Here is a 26,553-nt window from a genome sequence, read left to right as displayed (position 1 = left end):
CAGACCAATAAGACTTGCGATGGTTGTTATGTTTTGAGTATGGAAACCAAGGTGTGACATCATATTGTATGCACTTAGAAAATATATGTTTATTGTTCATGTATGGCTATGCTTTCTTCCATTATTATTCAGTGTTCAGGTAAGCTTGCCCCGGCCCCCACACATACACACTGTTACATTGTGTATGTCATACTACATTCTATTTACCAAGAAAATGGAAACATATTCAAATATTCTGCCTGTGTTGCAGTTTTTAGACACTAGGTACTGTACATGTGGAGGCAAATCCAAGGCAAGTTAATGCAGTTTTAACAGCCCCCTCCCTTCTCCCCCCCCCTCTCTCTCCCTCTCTCTCTCTCTCTCTCTCTCTCTCTCTCTCTCTCTCTCTCTCTCTCTCTCTCTCTCTCTCTCTCTCTGGGATAAAATACTGTATTTGAGTATTTGACAGTTGTTAGACTGTAGTTTTCCTCCACCTATAAAACTTTCTTGCTGATTTCCTGCTCTCTTATTTCATTTTGTGTTGTGTCAAGGTATGCTGTTTAAGTGTCTGAATGAAGCAGCATTAAAAAAACATCTGCATAACAGTGCACTCATTCCCTCGGTTTCAGCAGGGAACCCTCCAACACATTACTAATTGTCATATTACAAATAATTCATTGCATTATTTCATGCATAATGCATCAGCGTGCAACCACAGCAGAAGCCTACGGTGTGTGTGAGTGTGTGTGTGTGTGTGTGTGTGTGTGTGTGTGTGTGTGTGTATGTGTCTGTGTGTGTGTGTGTGTGTGTGTGTGTGTGTGTGTGTGACTGTGGGTCTGCCTCTCCAATACGGCCAGATTTCTGACAGCTCAAGCAAAGAGCGATCTTCCATTTATCTTTTTTTTGGATATAGAAAATGGTCATATAAACGACTCATAAACAACTCGGATTCATCCACCATGACTGCGCCCTCTCGTCTAGTTCTGCTTATCTTGATATATATACGCATAACTTGGTGATAACTTTTTTTGGAAAATGCAACCCTAAGCAACATCTTCTCTTTTGGATATACAGCACACCCAGTGACTGGTGAGAGGGAATCAAAGTGATGATGCCTTGCCATTTTTCTTCCAAAGACTTTTCACTATCTTTTCGCAAAGGAACATCCGCATTTCGTTAATTGGGCATATTGACAAGAAACATTGTGCCGAAAAGTGCTGACTTGATTATTGTGTTAATTGGACACCAGTGTGCCTGGACAACACTGACTTGCTCTGTTCAGGTTGCCAGATCTGCTTTTCACTTTGCTCAGTCTCTTGCCGTCAAGGTAAACAATTCCATCGCTCTTGCCGTGCCGTAGCACGCGCGTGTGTGTGCGTGAAGGTTTCAGTGATGCTTCTGTTTGCAAAACTGTGCGTCTTCTATCCTTTCATCACTGTGATAAACGAGTCCTCCCACGAGGTGTCTACCCGAACACTCAGTCTAATTTTCAGCTCTTTCTCATTCCTTTTGCGCCCACCCCCCTTCCCCATCCCCTACAACCCCCAACACTTCTACACGCGCCACAGCTCTTTGTGGTGTCTTTGTGCCCTGGGTGTGTGGTGTGTGTGTGTGTGTGTGTGTGTGTGTGTGTGTGTGTGCGGTGTGCGGTGTTTACGGTCTGCTGCAGTACAGTCTGTTTGTGGAGCTCTAAAGCTGAGAGCCATTGCCCCCCCGGAGAAACCATAAAACGGCTTCAAAGAGTTCCACAGTTGCTATGACAACTGAAATAAAAGCAATTAAGCATGATTTAAGCGGGAGGGGTGGGGGGGGAGCTGATGAGCCATAATTTTCATCTGGTCTGATAGAGTCCTCAGAAAACCAGCAGCGATGCCTTCCTCTCCTAATCTGTCTTGCGTGTTGTTTTTGAAGAAGTTAACATGCCGGCAAATGGAACATACGTTGTCATCTCTCAAAAAAAAAAAAAAAAAAATCAGGCTGACTCGGAATAATGTCATTGTGTTAAATGTACAGTTCTGACTGTACCGCATCAGCAGAAAACTTGGAGAGGAGGAGAGAAGTTGGCCCAGACGACAGTGTGCTGCGCTTATCATGATTATGTCCAAAACGTATGAAAGGAAAGCATCATCGACAAAGAGAAATTAGACAGGCGCCCATGGCACTCTGTCAGTCATCGTAATGATTAAGCCACTAATCTAAAAACCTTAAAAACTGTGTGTGTGTGTGTGTGTGTGTGTGTGGGGGGGGGTGAGTGAGTGAGTGAGTGTGTGTGTGTGTGTGTGTGTGCCTGATTCCACCTTGACTGCAGAGACACGGTTGCTCCACTTGGGGATGACTGGTGTGCTCATGGCCAATCTCTCCTGTGAAGCTGCTGGCGCCACGTGAGTCCGTCTCAATCAAACAGACGGGTTGACATCCTCACTGTGGCACCGGAGCCACACACACACTCACACTTCTCCTCTGCAGTCTCTCACACAAGGGCAAGGGTCTGTGTTTGCAGTGAGATGTCTGTCTGTGTGTGTGTGTGTGTGTGTGTGTGTGTTCATGGTTCAATGATAGAGGGTCTGTGTTTGCAGTGTGTGTGTGAGTGTGTGTGTGTGTGTGTGTGTGTGTGTATCGTGTCTGTGTGTCCCAGTGTATGTGTGATCGCAACTGAATGAGGAGCTGTGTTTGCAGTGAAAAGCACTGTATGTGTGCGTGCGTATGTGTGTGGTAATGGCCCAATGATAGATGCCCCTTTGACACTGGCAGCATCATGTCATTTTCATGAGGCTAAGAGCTAACATTCACCCAGTCTTTGATGCCATGCCTTTGACCTTTCCAGCCCCCCCCACCCCCCCCTGCTCAGGTTTGAAGGCGATTTGATGTGTGTGAGTAAATGATGCCCCCCCTCTCCTCAAAGGAAAAAAACAACAATCCTTTCATCTTAATGCACTGTACACATGGGACCAGGTGACATAGATCAAGTGTCTAAAGGAGTGCAAACTAGCCTTATTACTGTGGAAGAGCTTAAATTGCATTACCTAAATCTATTGTAGATACACTGTACTATAATGACCCGCGTACACTTTACATTCAATGGTATGTAAGTAATATATGTATGTGTAGCAAAACAAAGATGTCTTGCCATGCAGAGGGGTGTCATATGTTTATATCTCTGCCAACTGTGTTGGAAAACAAACATAAGATGAGCATTGGGAAAAGAATTGACTCACAGTGAGTGTCTGAGTCAAATAACTTAAATGTTTGTGTCACTTAATCTGTACTTAGGCACAATGCTTCCCTCGATTCATTTCAGTGTTGGATTTATACTTCCTCGCTATCGAGCCTGTGCACATTCTTTCAGAAAGCTTTATGAGATTAGCCTAGCCAACCGTTTTTCCGTACTCTAGATGAGTTGTGTAAATTAGAATTACGATAATTGCCTCTTTACGCGTCCCTCTCTGTCTCCATGCGTATCAGGAAAGCCGATGCTCACAGTCATTTTTGACAGTCTGGTTTTTAACCTCATCATTCCTTCCTTCTCAGTCTCTCTCTTGTGTGTGTGTGTGTGTGTGTGTGTGTGTGTGTGTGTGTGTTTGTGTGTGTGTGTGTGTGTGTGTGTGTGTGTGTGTGTGTGTGTGTGTGTGTGTGTCGGTGCGGTGGGGGTGGGGTGGAGTGGTGGGGTGCTCGCTTCATTTTGAAACAAACACTTGCCTCTCTCCTCCTGCCTCCAGCAATAACAAGATATGACAGTTGAGATGCGGTGGCAAAATTAATATGAAAGGAGGGTGAGCTTTTTTGAATCACATGCTTGCCTGTGTAATAATGACGGTAATGGCCTTCCCTGTCTGAGAAGGCCGGTCAGACCTCTTGTCTCGCTGTCTGCCATTCAAAGGTAGAAAGCTTTTCTTCCTTCAGAAACACAGGAGGTGCAAATGGTATGTCGGAAAAGGCAATGAATCAGCCATGCACCATTACCTTTCACCAGGAAGCCAAGAAGAAAGAATCGGCTTGGTTCTAGGCAGGCTGGGGGGGGGGGGGGGGGGGGGAGGATTGAAATCCCCTCCTTTGTGATTGCATTGCACAACACAACAGCACAAAAACACATAATCTATCCTTTGGTATACCAGCACTTGTAAAAGAATGGATGTCGGCCAGTTGGGGCTGGTTGGGTGGGTGGGTATGTGTGTGTGTGTGTGTGTGTGTGTGTGTGTGTGTGTGTGTGTGTGTGTGTGTGTGTGTGTGTGTGTGTGTGTGTGTGTGTGTGTGTGTGTGTGTGTGTGTGTGTGTGTGTGTGTGTGTGTGTGTGTGTGTGTGTGTGTGTGTGTGTGTGCGCGTGCGTGCGTGTGTGTGTGTTTGTGTGTGTGTGGTGTGGTGTTTCATTATTTATCTGTTTAATATTTAATTTATCAGCCTCTTTACATAAATGTGAGTGGCATGAAACATGTCGTTCCCCAGCATTTGACAAATTACTGCACATGATGTACGGAGTAGAGGCGCACACCCGAGACTATTTGTCCTTGCACTTGGCACCTTGATTCTGCCCTCTTTGCATACCGATCAATTGGGTCCTAGGGAATGATGAATTCCTCCACACAGTGTACTGGGATGGCTCTCTGCTAAGATTTAAGCTTTTTACTGAGTCAAGTCATGGGAAAAAAAGAGAGTTGTTGCTTAATCAAAACTGATTGCCATAATCAATCTTGGCTCTATGGTAAACAATCATCTTGCAATATTTCATTCTGTAAACACTGATGTGTTTTTTAGTGCATTAGCCCATCGACCCATAAACATTTTTGGAGCAGAGGAGTCAAAACTGGTGATAAATTTCAGGAAAGGTGTTAAAATCCTTGTGCTATAGGTAAGGGATTTCCTACAGTGACTGATTAACAACCATTACGTTACATTTATTCAATTACACATTTATTACAACCAGGCCTATTTAACATGACGCAAGATACAACAGGACTTTGCATTGCATTGCATTGCATTGCGAGATTAAAAGCAGGCCACATGTCCTATTCATCCTTTCAACTAATCACTGCCCTCTTCCTCCTCCTCCTCCTCCTCATCATCCTCAGTTTACGCCACTTGTTTAGCTTTTTCCTGTTCCAGTCTTCATCTGTTCCTCCCTTCCCGTTTATTACTGTTCCGGCGCCCTGAGGTCTATTTAAAAAATCTCGTCCCCTTATCAGGCCATCCTCAGTCTCAGTCCTGTCCTGCTATCTGGGAGGCAGCATCTCCTCCCCTCTGCCTCCTCTCTCTGGGCGCACGCTACTCACAGCGCAGGACGTTTTGACACTTCATGCAGGGCTGGTGCACCATATGGGCTTTTCAGTTTTTCAAAAATAAACTAATTACATTCTTTTTGTTTAAAAGATTCTTAGCTCCTTGGTCTTCATGGCAGAGCTGCTTCACACATAAATGCACTAAAATAGGTATGCTAATCCACTAAAAGGTCATGCAGTGTAATTAATGGTATTCCAGGAACAGGTCTCACACCCTCTTCAGTCTCCAGTCCAGTCTCCTAAAAATGAATTGCCATGTGAATCCAGAGGCCACCATACACACACACACCCCATCACAATTGGATTGCTTACCCTGAGGCGAATCTCAATTATTTAATTTGGAGTATTCATGCTTTATTTATGGCCATTTAATAATTCATTCATTTTATGTTTCAACTAACTTGCAGCAACTCCTGTAGTCACGTCGCATAAGGGCATCATTTGGCACTAGTAAGCATAACCTATTTACCATTGGGAGAGTTGGTGTATTCCCTTCTAAACGTCGCCATGAAGGCATGGACTGTGGAGCTATCACAGACTAATTAGCCCGTGCGGTGGTGTGAGTATTCATCGCGTCACGTGTCAACAACTCCCACAAGGGTACAACCTGATAAGGCTTCGTTTATGTCCAACCAAAAACACCAAAGCAAAAAGAATTTCCCTTACACTTCATGTCAAACCCCCAGTGGACAAAGCTTGCGTACTACACCCTATCTCTTAATTACTTTTTAAGCATTGGAGTGTTTAGCATTCGGTCTGTTGAATTAACATGAAAGCGAGTTGTTTGCTTTCCAGGAAATGACAGGATAGCATTAATGGCTGAGTGCACTCGTATGGGAAGACATTCCAGTGCTGTGGCTGATAACCCTCTATTTTATTTCTATTTGTGACTCAACATGAGGACACTGAAGACAGCCTATGTGTGTGTGTGTGTGTGTGTGTGTGTGTGTGTGTGTGTGTGTGTGTGTGGTTCTGCTGACAGTGCTCATGCCTACATTCATGGAGGTCAGAGGTGCAACACATGTACCATGTATTAATATATTAATGTGTCATGTTTCTAATGGGAAGAGGGGGGGTACCAAAGATCCTTGATTACTAAACACTTTTCTTTGGTATTACAGTAGCCTATTTCTGCATTTTACACTATAGCCTAGAGTATAATTTAAAGTTTGGAATCAGTGTCCCAACTTCAGCCTGCCTCTAGTGATTGTGTCTGCCCTTCCATGTGTCATCTAAATCCATTTAGATATCTGTAATGAACCCATTATCACGCTCATCGGCCAATCATGCTCCATGTGGAACACATCTATTGCCAGTGCTCAGTTAACACCATGAGCTCATTTTCTGAGTTAGGCTGAGAGGGATCAACAGATTTGAGAGTATTTAAGAGATGCAAAGCATCCTTTGTAAACAAAAGGGGAAATATTGAACACCTCTTTACTTCAGTAGCCTACACCTTTGAATGTTGAATTCATCAGCATCATCATGACCATTACAGTTGTAGTATAAACATTACTATTAGTATTATTATTATCATTATTATTATTGTTAGTAGTAGTATTAGTATTAGTATCATATCGATGTTGTTGTTGTTTTTGCTCTCTTTCTTTTCAAACTGAAGTAGCACAGCGCGTCGTCATCAAATCGTTAGGCGAAGGATAAAAGAATAAATGGTACAGTCTGCGGAGGGGCTTACATATTTGGAATCACATCCAACTGTAGACTTCCACGCTTCTGAGTGTGAATAGGGTACAACGAAAAATGCGCTGACTGTGTTAAGAAAGCAATCGTGACCCCTTTGCTGACACTATTGAGTCGTTTCATTTGTTGGTAGGGTGCGCGGAATCACGGTTCCTCAGTTGCCACGGTTATTACCTCAAGCGCAGCGCTTGCAGCGGGGAGAGGAGAGACTTGTGTAGAGCTCTGCGAATTCAGTTAGTCTGTACTATGGGCACATTGTGTGGGAACTGACGGATGCGCGTCAGAATATCTGCTTGGAATTTGGCTTTCTTTGCGTCGCCAATGCAAACGGAAATATGCAGCGAAGCTTCGCCTTTCTCCTCACTAGTGTTGTAGGCTTTTGTTTAGGTTCAAGTTTTCCAAGTAATATTAATATAGGTAAGTATTTTTAGTCAATAACTGTAAACCCACTCAGCATTGTCTTCCTTCGAAGTAAGATTGACATGAACTTCCTAAATTCAGTAGAGACGGGAATAGAGACGGGCTGTTTACTCACAATCGTCGTATTTTAAACGTTGTGGTGATTTCAACATTAATGTTTCCAATGGTTTTGGTTTTTGGTAACAGGAGGATTATTCCCCACCGGTTCCCATGAATATGAGGTTTTTCGATTTGCGCTTTCTCGACATCAGGATATCCCTAAACTGGTACCACAAGTGGACATGGTTGATACAGGGAGCAGCTTTGCCATGACATACGCATGTAAGTTGCCCCTGTTTTTTTTCTTAATAGCCTATATATTGTTGACTGTTAAAGGTGAGTGCCTTGAAGCAACCATAATCATCCTATCGCGTCAACGTTGATGCTATGCGTGGGAGAGACCATAACAAAAGAGTTGTCATCTATCTGTTGCTGTAAACCCTAAAACTAACATGCACTAGAAGTGAACCAAGTAAAGACTCAAATTGTCTTAGAAATTGTTTCATCTGAAAAGACCCCGTGTTCAATACAGTGTATAATCTTTGTAGTTTGACATCCAAATTTGAGAAATGATTTAGCTGGTTTGTGAGTGTCACGTTCAGGCAGATTTTGCTTTGGGCGGATTATAATTAGAACAAAAATATTGCGTTTATTTTGGTGTTTATGGCTATACGTTTGAGATTCATCGTATGCGTCAGCAGGATCTTTGAACTTTTTGTCTGTGGAAACGATGAGGTGAAGCCACTGCTTATAGTGAAAGCCAGTGAGACAGCAAGAGATGAGTTATTCATTAAAGCAGGCAGGTTGACAGGAAAGACAGAAGAGTGTACACCGACTGAAAGAGACAGAAAGATAAGAAAAGAAAAAAAAGAAAGAGTGTGCTTTGAATGACTGGAAACATAACTGTGCTGTAGTTGATATGTAAACAGATGATACAGCACAGACAACATCCTCATCACACTGTGTCTAGCTGACATATTTGTGACTACTGTTGGTTGATAGAATTTAGCGTAATATGGAGCCTCAGGAGTCTTACATTCATCATTTTCTCTCTCACATGTTTAGCATGCTGTTCTTTTCCAGTCCAGATATCATATAGGTAATTGACACACTATTGAAGACAGTGCTTTATCAGTGCTTTGAAAAGGGCTTTGCTGTGCTGTGTGATGACAGGTTGCCAGGTAAATCTTGCAAGTTATATGAACCCTCTTAAAGGACAGATGTAAAGCTACCTGCTGTTCACTGACTCCTCTGTGTGTGTGTGTGTGTGTGTGTGTGTGTGTGTGTGTGTGTGTGTGTGTGTGTGTGAGAGAGAGAGAGAGAGAGAGAGAGAGAGGAGAGAGGGGAGAGAGATAAACCCTTTTGTTCTGAATCATAGTGGTACTACCACAGCGCTGATTTCATTCAGTAGGCTTATCCTTGGTATTCATCTCTCTCTGCTGCAACACATCTTCTAAAATGTCTTGCAAAGCTTCTGCTCATCCACAGCGTGCGATGGAAAGGAGGGTTAACCTGCCCAGTAAAAGGCACCTATTGCAAGCCAGTAAAAAGCATTTGTTTGTGTGGAACAAAGTAGTTCCAACCTGTGATCTGTTCTACATACCCATCTCGGCCCTTAGTTATTTCTGCCACTACAACACACGCCTCACAGCTCCCTATTAAGTGTGAATGACTTGAGGAAAGATTCTTCTAATCTGAGAGGCCAAGGTGTAAATGAGTTGCTGGTTCGTGCTGGCCACATCAGCAGAATTTTAAAAAGTTCACACTGTCACTCAGCTAAACTCTCCTGCTATATTTCCTTCTAGAAAAACATGGTCTAGTTGGTGTACAACGTATCTTTAGCCCAGAAGAGGGCAGCATCAAGGTCCAGTTAGAACTGACATTAGTGGCCTGTTACTGTATATGAAGGCCTTGTCATTTCCTTTGCACCTTAGTGTGGCATGCTACAAGATGTTTCATTTAGCTAAACATCTAGATGTGGCTGGACACAATTGAAAAGACTAGTTGATAGTTCTTCTAAAGAAGGTCTATTCGATTGAGAAGAACATTTCCATTTTTGGCACTATTGCAGACGGTGAATGCATGATAGGTCTTGCTATTTTCAGTTGATTTTTTCCTGATCGTCAAATAATGGAAGGTCACAGTGCTGTGCACGACTCTTGAATTAATCATTTCGTGTCATTTGCGCATTACAGAAAATGCACATTTCATATATTTTGGTATGCAAGCGGAATGTGCTTACATTACTCCACATATGCAGGCATCCAACTCATTAGTGACCCCCCACAAAATGAAATGTATCCATTTTAAATAACAGCGTTATTTGGAGCGCAACGGGAGAGTGGCTCTTAAATATTCATCTTTTGTTATTAGGAGTCATTGCATGGCATCTACTTTAGCTTGTTTATTCATAGTTGCTCTATTTGTTCTATCAGTTGGTGTCCTTTCACAACTCCATTCCCCGCCATGGATTAAGTTGTAAATACAAATGCCATTGGATTCATTATGCAAATGGAGGTGTTAGTCACAATGGCCTCCAGTGGAAATGCATTATAGTAAGCTGATGTCGAGGATGGTGAAAATAGCGCAAGGCATTCTTACAGCTTCTCTTGCTGTACATATGAAGGACTTCATTTATGCAGATGATGTGGTTCTCGGCCACTTGAAATTCAACTCTATTCACATGTGCATGTGGAGCACCTTATCAGCAAATTACTCACCGGAAAAGAGGTATGGAGAGAAAATTGGTTGAACATTATCTCGGGGTGTTTTTTTTTTTTTTTTTGCTGCTGCTGCTGCTGCATTAGAATATGCATGTTGTGTCAGAGCATCAGACGAGTGCTGGAGTTCCATAAGCAAATGTTCATTTCTTTATTTTCTTGTGACAGATGCTGCTTCAGTCCTAATGATGTGTTTACCAGTACACTTCACAAGGTCTCCTTTGTTTTTGTTTATTCAAATTCCAGGACACATTTCATTCATCATCACTTATGTAACCTACTACAGAAGCAACATACTTTCATTGTTTCCTCTCTCCACCTGTGTATGTGTGTGTCCATGAGTGTGTGTGTGTGTGTGTGTGTGTGTGTGTGTGTCTGTGTGTGTGTCTGTGTGTGTGTTTATATGTGTACGAATGCCTATGTGTGCGCGAAACCTCAAACTGTTTAAAATTGCACAGAGATGCCTGCTAGCCACGTTTTGGTCCAATAGGAGCAGTGAGCGGTCGCCAAGTGACTCTCACATCTCTATGGATCCCTGGCTAATCGTTTAGCAGGGAACTGCCTCTGCAAACCCATTTAATCTATTATTCATAGCAACATAGCTAAACTGATTACTCTCTGGTGTTCAGATTTGAGAATTACTATTTCGGCTCAGAGTGCACCACACATCGGCTCAATGAAGAGTAGGGGAGAGAGCTAAAGCTAAAAAATCCATTTAAGTGGGAGGAGATTGACAATCTTTAGCTGGAGTGAGACAGGTGCTCTCGAGGGGGGGCAAGTCGGTGTTTGAAATTACCATTTCAAGGGAAGCTGGGAGTATTCAGATGATAGCGCACCTTGATAGGCTGTGGCAAGATGTTGTCTGAACAAGCGATGTCGATACAGAGACACAGGAGATCAGCTTGGTCAGTTTTACGTGCTCAGACATGCTGTGGTGCTTTGTCAGGGATGCCCCCAACTCTGACCCCTTTCATGGTTACGTCCTCACTTGGAAATAGAGGAGCACTGAACATCAGTTTATTTACATGGCTGAGAACTAGAAGGCCACTTAGAAAGTGCAGACCTCATCTAAGGCCATATGCACTGATCCCTATTCATTAGAGTTCAGTGGTCATGAAAATGAAAGTGAAACTAAACTCGGCAAGCCTCCTGATTAGTTGGCACCAGGGTAGGATTGTATGGGTTCTTTCTTGGCCTATGCTACACCTTTCCAAGTTTCATAAGAATCAGGTTGGTCGTTTTTTGCATAATCCTAAACAAACTGACAATAACATAGACAAACAAACCACACCAGAAACAAACTGACAATAACATAGACAAACAAGCCACACCAGAAACCAGTTTATTATTTGCTAATTATGCCAATTTTAAGTGAACCATGCTTATGTTGACACACGTGTATAGGTTATGTTCAGGCAGTTATATATGTACATCTGTGTTTAAGTTAAACGATAGAAGTGCTGCCTTATGTGAAAAGACCTGGGCACTACTGCAGGTACAGTACCTCCTCCTCACTTAACTTTCCGTGCGCAGTGCATTACTGTATGCGTTCAGATAGCTGTGCTGACCTTCGCCAGAACACGGATGGCCTGGCAGACATGTCACGGCACCTTTACAGCCTCTCCCCGGCCTGACAGCCTGTCCGCTGCATTTGATTTATTAGTCAGAGACGGCTCTGGGTCCCCCCCCCCCCTGTCCCCCCGTCCCCCCGTCCCCCCTTCCCTCGGCAGAGCATCAGTCCTGAGATCACAGCGACACGCAGCCAGGCCCCAGCGTACGCAGCATGCCAATCAGCTAAGGTCCAAAAGGGCTCCATTGAGGTGGCGGAGATGAAAGTAATGGGGATTAAGACAAACCCAGCTTTATGTGTCGCCTTCCGTCGGCTGCCCGCACTCTGGCGCGTCCCTGATCAGACCCCCCCCCCCCTCTCTTCCCCCCCTCCCTCTCTGACGGCCGCCCTGAATCCAAACTCGAGCGCGCGTGAGCGGTCGGGAGAAGGAGACGGACAGCCGACAGGATACGCGAGCGAACGCGACCTGTCCCCTCGCAGCGGCCCCCTTTTTTCTGCAGTAGCGTTCGTCTTGGAGAGGTAGCGCTCTGCCGTTTGACGATTATGTCTCTCTCGGTGGAGGAGATCAGCTGTGAAGGACCAGCTGTGGTGTAGCATTGCAGTGAGTCTGCCAGCTCTGGGCGGCAACGACAACAACAAAAAAAAAATAATCTGTTTAAAAATAAAGCACTTGTCAGACATGCACTGTGTCATAGGATCCTACGTGATGATATAGGTCAGTTAAGGGGGCCTTCAGTGTTGATTGCTGTTGACAGGTATCTCATTAGCCTGATATGAAATGCCACCAGGACCAGTGCTGAGGGCAACTGGGGGAAACAAGTAGGGCACCGGGGCTCATACAGTGTCAGGGATGTTTATCCAGTGCCTCGTGGCTGTGAGTGCATATGTGTGTGTGTGTGTGTGTGTGTGTGTGTGTGTGTGTGTGTGAGAGAGAGAGAGACAGAGAGTGTGTGTGTGTGTGTGTATGAGAGAAAGAGAGACAGAGAGAGACAGAGAGTGTGTGTGTGAGTATATACATATGTGTGTGTGTGTGCGTGTGTGTGTGTGTGTGTGTGCGTGCGTGTGTGTGTGTGGAAAGAGAAAGAGGGGGGGGTTGAACCCTGACCTTCACCCTCATGTCTGTGTAGTAGTGGACGAGAGACCCAGGGCAGCCCAGGGATGAAAGGACGCGAGTGCCAGGGCCCCTAATGCACACTGACTAGGACTCGTCTCAGGCGCTGCACACAGAAAACACTGGAAAGCTGCTGGTGATTTGGAGGCAAATAGAACATGACCAATGATATCTTGGACATTATCTGGAGTGTCTGATGATTTCATCATTACTCAGCTGAGCCACCCCCACACTCCTCCCCTGGGTTTGAAGAGTCCTTCACCTTGTCCTCCTACAAGAACCCTTAAAGGAGCTCCGTAAAAACCACTACAGGGGTGTCAGACTACAAAGCGATGTTCCATCAATGCGCAGTCGAGTGCCCCCATTACAAATAATCATAACAGTTTACCCTAGCGTTAGTTTCCTTTTAAAGAGAGTCTAATATACCGTCACAGTACATGAAGTAACCTTGCATTGCATTCAGTTTCTTTTCATTTTTAAATGGGCTTCGCAACACAATGACAAAGTGTAGAGTCTGCAGCATGGTAGATGTAGCTCCCAGTTCCCAACGTCTTTTACCACCAAAAGTGGCATTTTTGGTCCAAATCCTTCCATAGACATGAAACTTTTGACTTGTACATACTCCACAACACAGTATCCTGCCCATCCACCAGTAACCTGCACCCTCTTCACAGGCAGGAGCTCATCACAAAAGCCACATTTCAGGCCAATGACAAGCCCCTTTCTGTTTTGATATACAGCGCGGCTTCAGTTAAGCCCGGTCCCCGTAAGCCCTTTTTAAAGGCGCTGGGCTTGAAAGTAAGCCCGGCGAAGGACACTTGGGTCATTATTAATTATCACCGCTGTCAGGCCTTGGTGTTCCACTCCAAAAGCAGCTCCAGTGAGCCGGACAGGCCCTCGTAGGCATATAGAGCACAGGGAAGCTTTGGGACGCGCTGGTATGGATGTCTGTAGCGGGGACCTTCAGATCTGTGCTGGGGATCAGGGATGATCACTCACCTCTGGGCCTCCATAGCGACCATCGGTACGGTATCGTTGCCAAGAGCCCCTCAGGCAACAGAGAAACAGCCCTCTCCCCCCTCCCGCTCTCCCTCCCTCCCTCCCTCCCCGATGCAAAGCATATGACACAGCATCATGGCTGACCTTATGTTGGCTAATTTACACCTCATTGAGATTCATTTGTGACATATGAAGAAGCAACAGCCTGAAGTGCAATGTACTAAACAAGTGGCTGATCTGTGCGTTGGATTCCTAGAATAATAACGTTTCTTCACAGCAGAAGGCTATGCACATAAGCATGTTGGGGCTTGTTATATAAGAACTGGTAATGCTGTAGCACTTCCATACTATCATTCCAGTATCCATTGTGTTGTCTAGAAAGGCAAGTGTGGCATCGAATGGGCAATGTTTATTTAACAAAAACAAGAGGCACTCTGGCATAAGTTTCTGAAGAGCCACATACTGTACGCACTTTATTAATTGTTTGTTATTGACGCATGAGCAATGAGTTATGTTCATTATTTATTTTTCGTTAATTAAGACCGAGTCCAAGAGACCTAGACCACTTTAGGAAGCTGACAGAGTGTGACACTCTGGGCCAATTAAAACTCATTAATTTGAGGAACGGAATATTTCAAGTTGACGCCAGGCTGAGGTGCGCTAACTTTACTGTACAGTCACAAGGCTTGCAGGCAAGTCCTTTTGGAGACTCAGCTCTCTCTGGCGGATCTGCTACACTGCTTCAATTTTTAATGAACAAAATAGCCAAGTTGTGCTTCTCCCCTCTCGCATGTGTTAATGATCTTGCCTAACTCTTCTCCTCTCTTCTCCGCTCTCCTCGCCAGTTTGTTCGCAGTTTTCCAAAGGAGTCTATGCCATCATTGGACTATATGACAAGAAGACCATGAACATGCTCATGTCCTTCTGTGGAGCCCTGCACGTCTGCTTCGTCACGCCGAGTTTCCCCATCGACACCAACAACCAGTTTGTCATCCAGCTTCGGCCGGAGCTGCAGGATGCCCTAATAGATCTGGTGGAGTACTACAAGTGGGAGAAGTTCGTCTACATGTACAGCTCGGATTCAGGTACTGTACAGTATGTCTCTCCCCTTCTGTATGAGGGACTTTGCATGTCAAAAAATCACATCTTATATGTGAACATATGATATTAGCATGCATTATTAAGAGCACTACTGGAAGGCAGGTCGAGGACATTGAGGATGCAGCATGTCTCAATATATTCCGTTCAACTTAAACTGCTGAGGGTGTTGAAAATTCCAGCCCTTCATCTCTGTGTGTTTGTGAACTTGTGAGGATACGACAGGGTAGGAAATGCTATTGTGTATTCAGAGTGTTTCTGAAGCCTTTCATTTGTAGTGGCAGCTCCAGACCTAGTTTGTCAAGCTCTGGGGATGCAGGGCTGTTCATGATCTGCTTGAAACACTGGAAAACATTTCTGATGCATGTTTTGTGCATGGGTGGGCATCCACAACTTTTGTAGTCTTCTCCTCGTCTGATCTCCGTGAAGCAAGCCATATTTATCTGGTGCTCGTCTGCCCATTTCCGACCAATAACGTTGTGACACCTCATCAGCGTGTGTCATCATGAACCCAAGTGTCAAGTTCAGTTTCAGGGCTGCACATCGTCTTTCAGAGACAACAACAAATGAAGGAATGAACACGAGGTCTCAGATGAACAGTTGAGTTATATAATCCAGCACGTAATGTTACCACGGCGGCCTCTCTTTTGTCGTACACGCTGTCATCCTTGAAGATGGCTTTTGGTATTTGGCTAATTGACTTGCTTTTGGATGGGCTGTTCATACAGTGAGATGAGCGCGTCATTGATTTGTTTGTCTTACTCATGTGGGCCACCACTGAGCTGCAAAGTCAAGGTCATTGACTCTTCCATGCCATCCTGATACCACTGGAATCCCCACTGCCCTTCTCCTGTTGCCTGGATACCGTATTGCACACACAAGGTTATTTTAAACCCTTTAAGGAAGGGTGTGTGTGTTTGTGTGTGTGTGTGTGTGTGTGTGTGTGTGTGTGTGTCGGCGCGCTCGCTCGCTCGCTCGCTTAAATTAATGAATACGTTCCTCATTATTGGAATGTGTAATCCAATCCAATGTCACTGATTAGTAAGCTTCGTCTCTCAGTGGTGGGGACTGGGTGATTATCTCAACGTATGCATTCAGCGTGCTCTCTTAGCCATCTTTGGATGTTCATAAATGAATGCACATTTCATCCTTTTACAGGACAGTCCGCTTTCTGATTCTCTATAAAGGTTGCCAGAATAATCTATGAGTTTCATTTCCCCTCCAGATTGTGCAAGTGTTTGCAAACTAACTAACTAAAAGTTTGATTGCGTCGCAACGTTTTTGTTCGATTTACACATCAGGCATGGAAATGTGTCTTATTGAGCTGGCATTGCTGATGATTTTTTAATTTTTTTAGAAAAAGGTAAATTAGAGTCAAATGGCAACGGGCGGAAATTCAATCTGTTGTTGTGTGACATTTGGAGAATGTGTGACGGGCAGGTGAGTGAAAGCATTAGAGAGAGCGGAAGAGGAGTCGACCGGGGCCAAGCTTGTTTCTCTGTGCCAATCCCAAACGCTCATCTCCTCCGTCTCGCATCCTTATCAGCACCGGCGCAGTAGTATGGGGGAACAGTAATGCGAAACAGATAGGACTCTCTCTCTCTCTCTCTCTCTCTCTCTCTCTCTCTCTCCCTCTCTCTCTCTCTCTCTTCATCTCGCTCTCTTTTCCCCTCTCTCTGTTTCTTGTGCTCTCTCTCACTGCCCAGTTTATCTGCAGGTTAGTGCTGCTCAGTGGGCGATAAAGCTGGTTTGCTCTGCGGTGCGAGACAATTTCACAGCTGCCGAGACAAGCTCAAACGCGCCCGCACACACACACACACACACATGCACACACACACATAGACTACAGGAGAGCATCAACGCCGCAAAAAAAGGCTGGAGAGGCATTTCAAAATTCGATCCGACACAGTCTTTTAATGAACACAAAATGCGCTGGCCAGCTCACCGCTTTTTCACTGACAAACCTAGTGTTGGCATCTGTTGCATAACCCAAGAATTCACTATAATTAGCAAATCTCCACTTAATCTGTTACTATATGTAGCTCGGAGAATGCAAAGGGATTTGTAATGTATTCAATGTCTTTGTGTGCTGGAAGAATCCTAACTCCTACCTTAGATGGAGGTGAACTGAATAGGAAATTGAGAGAGTGAGACCTGGAAATGCTACTAGGCATATTCGGGTATTGACTATATCAAGCGGTGGTTTTAGTTAATATTGTTATGACTGCTCAAATATGATTATTAAACCATTATAAGCAAATTGGATCTATCTTCATAGTTCCTTTTTTTAGAGGTCTGTGTGTGTATCTTTTGCAGTAGTTAACTTCAGTAGTGCAGTAACAGGTATTCCTGAGTTCCCCATCCATCAAAGCAAAGCTTTTGTCCCTAATAATAGTAATGGTGTCATGGTATCAGTCTACCCCATTGTTTATGAGGGCTAAATAGCACAGAGTACGCTGATGGAGAAAGCAGTGGAGAAAACACTTCACTTTGCAGTAGATTTCATCATGCTGTAATGTTTGGTTTCAGTCCAATTCTCCTCATCTATAACTTTTACTAACAAGGAATCAGCCATCTCTCTAACTCAAGCCTGTCTGTCAAAATATTGAATCAAGTCAAGTCTGGTTAAGGTTTCAGTCGCTGCTCATTCTATATTCCAGCTGTTCTCTTGGTTGGACCGTTCTGACTGCTTACAAATGCTGTTTTGCTGCTACTGTAGGTGTTTGGAGTTGATCAAAATGTGCTTTGAAGCCGCTTGCTTACCGCCTGAGGTTGAGTTTACAATTTAGTGTCTTTGAAGTTGAAATTATGCGTAGATCCATATGCATGTCCTTCATGTTGACCACCAAGCTTATCACTGAAATACACTTGTCAGCGTTCAGAGAGGTGCCAAGGTTTGAACCGAAGTGAAAAAATAATATACCCTTGCAGCATACCTAAACACCACACCAGCACAACTAAATAAAAACTATGTCAGTGAGAGAAAAAAAAAGAAAAAATACACACACTCACACACTCAGACTTACAACTTTTTAAAACTGGAGTTGTTCTAAATAAAACTCTAAACTTACAAAGTAGAGGCATTCCAGTTTAGATGATGTCAAATGTTACATTTTCCTTTTGTTTACCCTGCATTCAATTTATCCCTTACCTTTTTAAAAAACAAGGCCCTGCAACCCTTGGTCCTCATCTTAGTAAACATATATTTCAAAATCCTCATTAACAATACATCGCCAAAATTGCCTGGAAATTGGAACGCCGGGGAAATGGAATGGGTCCCTCACATCACAACAAATAATTTGTGTGTATTCTGGTCCTCAGGATGCAGTCGCGGTCTAATTTGATACGCTTTCGCCCTCAAGAGTCCTCACCTAATGGCAAACCCCCACTAGGGCCAATGTAAGGGAGATGTGCTCCGTAATAAACCCAATTATATCAGCTTGCTTTTGATACTGATGACGGACTGTCAGGACGCGTTGGGCAGGAATGTGGTCCAAGAATTATGACTAACGGCCCCGATATCCATCCTGCTCAGCTGTAGGTACGAGCCGAGGGAGCTTCGCATGGCTCACCCAGAAACGACCACCAATGAGGAATGAACACCAACCGCCAATCAGGGAGTAAGAGCTCCAGTTTCGCTGTACTGTAACGTGCCAGCGTAGGAGAAAGCAGGAGTTGTGCTGCAGGTGGTTGTATGACTTAAAGGGATATTCCGCCATTTTTGGAAATAGGCTCATTTTCCACCTCCCCTCGAGCAAAACAATCGATATTTACCTTGTTCCCGTTCATCCAGCCATTCTGTGAGTCTGGCGATACAACTTTTAGCTTCAGCCTAGCATAGATCATTGAATCGGATTAGACCATTAGCTTCTCGCCTGCTAGCTTCATGTTTAAAAGTGACTAAGATTTCTGGTAATTTTCCCATTTAAAACGTGTCTCCTCTCAAGTTAGAAAGTGCAATAAGACCAACTGAAAATGAAACCTGGCGTTTTTCTAGGCTGATTTGACATGGAACTACACTCTCATCTGGCGTAATAATCAAGGCAACTTGCAAACGTACCAAAGGCGCAGTGATATCGTACGCAGCATCTGAAAATAGTCCCCATAGACAACAAGCAGTAGTAGTGCCAGTAGGTTGCAAGTTGCCTTGATTATTACGCCAGATGAGAGTGTAGTTCCATGTCAAATCAGCCTAGAAAAACGCCAGGTTTCATTTTCAGTTGGTCTTATTGCACTTTCTAACTTGAGAGGAGACACGTTTTAAATGGGAAAATTACCAGAAATCTTAGTCACTTTTAAACATGAAGCTAGCAGGCGAGAAGCTAATGGTCTAATACGATTCAATGATCTATGCTAGGCTGAAGCTAAAAGTTGTATCGCCAGACTCACAGAATGGCTGGATGAACGGGAACAAGGTAAATATCGATTGTTTTGCTCGAGGGGAGGTGGAAAATGAGCGTATTTCCAAAAATGGCGGAATATCCCTTTAAGAGGAGCACAACATGGAATGGCTGAAAGATACAGGCTTGTTTTTTAGAGAGTCCTTTTGTTAGTGACGCACAATCTTGGTAGTTTTCCGGCTGGGTTTCGTCGGGAATTGTTTGTGCTGCTCCCATTGAGTTTATGGAGGCTCTGACGAGAAAGACTTGATCGTCGTCTGCATAGACTACAAGGTTCAAGGTTTTGGATGGTACAAAAAAAAACACACCATCCATCTGGGTATAAAATGTGTTTCTTTTGAGAGGCAGTTTGGTGCCAAGTGCAGTGCAAAAGTCTGGAAAGGGGAAGAAGTATAACGGTGTGAACTTTCTGTGCTTAGAGACAGTGCTTTGTTGAGCTGAGGCTTCTCCCTTCTGCTCATCCCGTCTTGTTAGTAGTATTCTTCAAGGGCTTTGCGGAGGCATGAATGGATGACGGAAAGGCTGAAGACCAGCGTGGTTGGGGGGGATTGAGAAACTTTCCCCCACTTCATAGAAAGCCCTTGCTGTGATCAATCCAGACTCTGCATAATGTGTTCGGACTAGCTGGCTTCAAACATATGCCTCCACATTCTTATCATGCAAAGCACTTATTCTCTCTCTCTCTCTCTCTCTCTCTCTCTCTTTTTCTCTCTCTTCCTCTCTCTCTCTCCCTCTTTCTCTCTCTTTCTCTCTTTCTTGACAGAACTTATGAACATTTTTAAACTCTGCATTTGGTGGTTTTGAATTCAGAACTCAAGCGAAATGACACACATTTGCTGTGTGGTTTTTGAATAGTCAAACACGAAGCAGGCATGCCTGCTGTTTGCTAATGTGATGTGAACTGCTGGCCAACATACAGACGCTGAAGCTTCTTTTCTGCTAACTTCTGGACCAGTCCAAGCTCTGGGAAGGCTGATTTAAATGGTGTTTGTAAACAAAAAGAGAAGTTTCAGAGTTACTGTAGTTTAGAGTGGAGTAGCCTATTAGGTACCAAATGGGTATTTAAAATGCTGACAACCAGAGCTAGCTGCTAACTTGCTGGTGGCGCATGCCATGGCTGTCTTTTCTCTAATAGGTCTGACAGTTCTGCAGAAGATCCTGGACACGTCGGCCGAAAAGACGTGGAAGGTGACCTCGGTAAACTTGGACAGTCTGACAGAGGCGGCCTTTCTGAAGGTCATCCAGGACCTGGACGTTAAGAAGGACTACCGCATCATTCTAGACTGTGAGCTGGAGAGGCTCAACTCCATCCTCAACTTGGTAATTATTTCAGGACTGACATCACCGCGTCAATACGTCGATAGCTGTCTGTAATTGCAGACTTGAAGAGTACGAGCTGCAGCGGCGGCTCTCTCAATTGGTCGAGTAAATGCCCAGCCAAAGCTTATTTCATCTGAATGTTCAGCAGACGTAAATCTAAAGAGAGAACGAACACAACAGTCTGTCCAATTTTGTCATTATTTACACAATAACTCAAACTTTGGTTTGAACTTCTTTTTGAGTTCACTTGGCTACTTTTTGACGTAATTACCCTTCAGTAGCCTAACACTAAAGCACTTTTCCTCTGTCGCACACGAGCTATTTGTTTATCCAGCAGATAACGATGTCCACAGACAGGGTAGAGTATGTTGCATGATTTGATGAAAGTATGATGTATTGCAACATCGAAGCAAATCAAAACTGTATTTTTTAATGTCTCATTCCATCGAACTACAGATCCGCTACCCGATCATAGTGCGGTTATAGCCGATAGAGGGCTGTGAAGCGAATGCAGAAGTGGCATTCACCCTGTTACGAGTTGATGAACCAGTGAAATGATTTTGCAAACATTATTTTAATCTTTAGTGTTGCTTTAGTGGTAACTTTAGTGTTGCTTTAATGCATTACATGCATTACCATTTTACCATTCTTAAATTGGTATTATTGTGGCATTTTGCCTGGCTGGACTTATCATCCTCTTGCAGGAGTGATAGATCTAACGTTTGCCACACTTTCAACTTTTAACCCAGGAGAGCTTGCCAGGATGTGCAGATTGCAGGTGTATGTGCAATTATAATGCAGGGTGTGCACATGTAGTCATTAAGCCCATAATTGGCCCTCCCACAGTGACAGATGCCAACCCCCCCCCCCCCCCACCCCATGTTGTTGCAGCTGCCCCCTCTCTGCTGATAACAGACATTCCTCACACACGGAGCGCGAAGGAAGGTGTGCAATTAGAGAGATGGGCCTGATTAGCCTCTGTGTGGAGGGGCCAGCCTCCGAGCCTTTAATCTCTATTGCTGATAAACGAGTCGCCAATTCAGTCAATAAAATGGCGGAAGTTCTTGAGAGTATTTTAAGAAGAAGAAGAAGAAGGGGGAAAAAAAGGTGTTTCAGTGTGCATTTATCTTCACAGATTGCAGCCCAGAGGAAAAACCTCAAAACATACCACTTCATCCTAGCAAACCTGGTGAGTACCAGTAAATATGCTACCTTCCTCTCACCCCAAACTGAACCTTCATGCTGAAGGCAAAGAGCTTGCATGTCAATCGACCACTTGCCTTACACACAGTCTTTTGTGTGAGGCCCAAAGTTGAGCGGAATCAATAGGGGCATTGTTCCATGTAGTGGTGCTAATTCATCCTCTTTGTATCAGGCCGAAGAAGCATCGCAGCTTTTAAATGCAGAGCACAATGCAGACAGATTGCTGATTACCCGCTGAGCAAGGGAATTATCATTTCTGCTCCTTCAAGGCATCATAGTCTTGTCTCCTCCTCTCTTTTCATGTGTAGGAGTGTGTGTGTGTGTGTGTGTGTGTGTGTGTTTGATTGAATGTGGTGTATGTGTATGTGTGTATTTATGTGTGTGTCTGAGAGAGAGAGTGTGGATTTGCAAGTGTGTTGTGTGTGCCTGCACATATGACTCAGTTTGCATGTGTGTGTGTGTGTGTGTGTGTGTGTGTGTGTATGCATCATGCATGTGTATGTGAGCGTGATTGTTCTTTGACTGTGTGCTCACAGTTTTTTCAAAGTGGACTTTGAATCACTGAGATTATTTCAGAGATTATTAAGATGCTTGTAAGAGCACATACCAGATTTGTTTCAACGGAGAATGCATTTTATGTTGATTTGGCATTTACCATGTGATCTTTTTCATATTTCATAGTGTGGATGTATGTAAATACACATAGGATACTGAGCTTATTTCTCTGTCTTTATGTACATTTAAAAATGAGGAAATCTGCAAAAGTAAAAGAAATGTCGCAAAATGATTTCTATTTTATGTATTATAATTAGGCATGAACGTTTGTATGAAGGTTTGTCGAGCTGGGCTATGACTTCATATTAAGCTTTGCATTGTTAGGTTCATAATGGGATCCTCTGCCATCAAATTGCAATTTAAGAAGTATACACTCAGGCACATAATTGGATTGTGGAATAATGAAAAAACATGTCAAGTTATAAATAATGATGACAATAAAGGCTGCATGAATGCTGCCACACTTCTGGAGAGGGAGCCCCATGGGTTCCATATCTGTGTGAGAGATCGCCTAATATGAGCACTCACAAATGTGCCCGCACACACACAGAAGAGAGAGAGAGAGAGAGAGAGAGAGAGAGATCACACAGCATGCTCTCAGATATATACACATACATAAACATACATACCACCCCTTGTAAAGTTCAGTAAAAGAAAAAAAAATAGGTCTAAAATCATCTATTGGCAGTTTTCATCTTGCAGTGCAAAAGGCAATGCATGATAAATTAATAAATATGTTTACCAAAGCACAAGATCTTTTGTATTCCTCCGTTTGACTCTACTGTAGCAGTGGTGGTGATGAATGTGGAGGGGGCTAGAGAAGTTCATTTAGACAGAGACAGGCTCAGAAGGGAAGAAAGATGCCATCAAGTGCTGGTTGTTAATCGCAACATAACATTGACTATTAACTAAGCTAAAGCACTTAACCAGCATTGACTGATTTAACAACAGTCGATCTGAGAGACAAAATCTCTAAATTAATAGTTGAAAGGTTAATCCCTCTGTAAGACTTTGATTATGCATCCGGAATGCCTTGTCTTTCTTTAGCCTATGATTTTGCTGTTGTTTAGCCGTAGATGTATCTTCCTTTGTTTTCCTGACGTCTACGTAATATCAGCGTTTACCTCCAGAATGTGTGTTCTTGTTAAGCATATTGTATTGCAATGGCAAGAATGTTCTCTCCTGTTTTGGGGTCAACATGATCTTGACATTTAAAGGGCAATCTATACATTGATGCGGTGATGAGAATAGACCGAGTTCTTCTTCGCAGAATAAAACAGCAAATGCAGAGGCTTCATGCATGCGTGTTTGTATCGAGACCCTGCTTCAAACAGAGATGCTGCTTTTCCTTCCGTGGATCGCCAGAGATTCAGCCCTTTTATGGGCCTTGTTTCCAACTCACAATAGGCGGCATGGAGTGAGGCGCTCTGTTCCTCAGTTCCTCATAACATGGCTTTAATATGCATCAGCCATGTTAGAAACAGCTACAGCTGAAATCTAATTAGATTGTATTCCTTGTTGACCTGCATCACCAAAACAAGACTTCAGGATCATGCAGCCATTTTGCAACATTCCAGCATTGACAATATTGCAGAGGACAACTACAGTGTTGTGTACTCTGTAGACCAAATGACCAACTATTGGATTCACATCTTATCTCTAATTGATTCTATATAATTGAAACTGAATTGAATTGATTTGAATTAAATTAAGCTACTGACATTTTATGCATACACACACACACCCATCATACATTACAGTTTCAGATTCTAGTCATCTGACATCCACGTGTGGCCATTATCTTGGTCTTGGTGTGTGTCTGAGTTGCTGTTCAGTTGATGTTCATGACCTTTGCTGCCTCTCAGGGCTTCATGGATCTGAACCTGACGGAGTTCAAGAAGGCGGGCGCCAACGTGACGGGCTTCCAGCTGATGAACTACACGGCGCCCCTCGTCAGCGGCACCATCCAGGACTGGCTGGAGTTTGACAGCAAAGACCTTAAGATTCCCAAACGAAGACTGAAGGTACACGGGAGAAAAAGGGGAACGGCTGCTGTACATGGAGGCTGTTGAACGGTTAAATGAAATCAGATAGGCCTATCAAAAAATGAAATCAAATAAAGTCCCTCTGAGGATTTTACTCCTGCCTGTTCCTCTGCTTTTCCAAAATGACATCTGTGGAATATGCATGTCTTATTTAATCAGCTTTCAAACGCTGTAACCGTTCGACCGTCCTCCTTATCTGCAGTACACCGGAGCGCTCACCTACGACGGGGTGACGGTGATGGCCACCGCTTTCCAGAACCTCCGCCGGCAGCGCATTGACATTTCGCGGCGAGGGAACGCCGGGGAGTGCCTGGCCAATCCTCCGGCTCCCTGGGGCCAGGGCATCGACATCCAGAGGGCCCTGCAGCAGGTAGGCTAAGCCCAGCAAGCGGCCGCCACGCTGGGGTGAGCCAGTGGCTCAGACCCCCTGGGGTTCAGGGCTCCACCGTACTGCATTTGAAAAGAGCAACCGCACAATCAAGCAAGGGGCTTTTTTGTATTATTTAGCATAGTGATTTTTTTTTTTTTTGCTCTTCTTCTGGGACTCCCGTTGTGTAAATTTGAATAATTTCAAACGCTGTGTTTATTCCATTTATTTTAGATATTTACCAATTCAAATTGTCTCTCTCTCTCTCTTATGAGTAGAGAAATTGATCTCATTCACATTTTCATCCTTCCACCGTGTGTGTGTGTATACTGACTGTTTCAGATACACTGTGTTGTCACAGTGTCTGTGTCTGTTCCTGTCAATCTTTAGTCCCAGGGCTTGGGCCTCGGAATGACATGGCTGCTGTGACTCACTTCCAGGCGGTCTTATTTTTGGATCTCTCTCTCTCTGTCTCTCTGTAGGTTCAGTTTGAGGGGATCACGGGTCACGTCCAGTTCAATGACAAAGGCCATCGGACCAACTTCACAGTGGACGTGATGGAGCTCCGATTGACCGGGCCCAAAAAGGTAGAGAGACACGGCCACGCCGCATTGTGTCATTGTGGATTTATCTCTTTGTCAATGTAGGACAGGTGGAACCCTAAAACGCAGTGTCATTGCTATTTATGCATTCAGGTAAATAATGGTATTTAGAGTTTATAAATGAAATAGATACATGTAATAGTGTAACAACCATCATTGTCAGAAGTGTTAACAGCAAAGAAATACTGATAAATGAAATCTAATTGTGAAAAGGTGTTAGTAGGGTTGAAGTCAGCGATGGCATTTAAAAAAAATGGTTCTGAGAAGATATATTATTAGGTTGTCACTGTACACAGAATAGACTCACTGCACATAGTCCTCCATTGTTTGTGGCCTACCTTACTGTACATTACAGTTTACAAGGAAAGTAAATGGAGAGCAGAATTGTTGTGTGTTGTTGGTTCAGCTTGGAGAAAAATGCAGCAAAGCCATTCAACCCAAGTCAGTATTTCAGCACTTTCAAAAATGTCATTGTGGAAGGCAGAACCTGTAAGTCCTGACACGGAGCCGTTATCAGCGTGTGCGAGGAGAGGAGTGTTAGTCAGAGGAGCGAAAGGGTTGTGCCTGCATTTCAAGTGATTGCGCTCCTTCTTAAGCCTTCTGTATGAATATTTATTAAACTATAAATAGCAGAACAGAAAAATGCCTGTGCACTCCATGCTGATGCGTCCCCCCCCCCCGCCCCCCCCCCCCCATATTTCTGGCTGCAGGTGGGCTACTGGAACGAGAAATATGTCAACACGGCAACATACTCCCCGGCCAACGAGACGCAGCTCCTGAACAGGTCGTACGTCGTCACCACCATCCTTGTAAGTCCAGTCACGTGAGAAGATGCCTCCAAACTGTGTGAGCGTGGAAAAAAAAATATATATTTACCCATCATGCATATGGATGTGTTTGGGTTTTGAAAACGAACACCCAAATAGGATAGCCCAGGGCACAGCAAAGTTTATCGTACCTCTGCCTCCTCAATTAGCGCGAGAGGACACGAGGCGAAGGAAGGCCGCTTGTTTTTCCCCCAGCGCCGGCAGCTGGCAGAGTCAGCCCCAGCAGCGGCAGCAGCTTAGCAGACAGACAACAGCTTATAGACGAGGAGCGGCGCGCGCAAATGAATTCATTTGACAGAGCTGCTCTGGCAACGGGGAGCTCTTCCA

The 26,553-nt window shown here is 44.1% G+C and overlaps 1 protein-coding gene across 2 annotated transcripts in view; it reads left to right on the top strand.

Moving 5' to 3' along the window:
• Positions 1-7,244: 7,244 nt before the first annotated feature.
• Positions 7,245-26,553, top strand: part of gria1b (glutamate receptor, ionotropic, AMPA 1b) — a 44,064-nt gene continuing 24,755 nt past the window's right edge. For both annotated transcript variants that reach the window (XM_062536781.1, XM_062536780.1), the window contains exons 1-9: positions 7,245-7,367; positions 7,557-7,691; positions 14,655-14,894; positions 20,443-20,627; positions 21,763-21,816; positions 24,251-24,409; positions 24,633-24,800; positions 25,280-25,384; positions 26,110-26,208. In XM_062536781.1, the coding sequence (XP_062392765.1) occupies positions 7,286-7,367; positions 7,557-7,691; positions 14,655-14,894; positions 20,443-20,627; positions 21,763-21,816; positions 24,251-24,409; positions 24,633-24,800; positions 25,280-25,384; positions 26,110-26,208 (1,227 nt within the window). In that variant the 5' untranslated portion in view covers positions 7,245-7,285. The remainder of the gene's footprint in view (positions 7,368-7,556; positions 7,692-14,654; positions 14,895-20,442; positions 20,628-21,762; positions 21,817-24,250; positions 24,410-24,632; positions 24,801-25,279; positions 25,385-26,109; positions 26,209-26,553) is intronic.

This window comes from Sardina pilchardus, chromosome 5 (genome assembly GCF_963854185.1).
Source record: "Sardina pilchardus chromosome 5, fSarPil1.1, whole genome shotgun sequence".
Taxonomy (NCBI): Eukaryota; Metazoa; Chordata; class Actinopteri; order Clupeiformes; family Clupeidae; genus Sardina; species Sardina pilchardus.
This window is presented reverse-complemented; position numbering and strand designations above follow the sequence as displayed.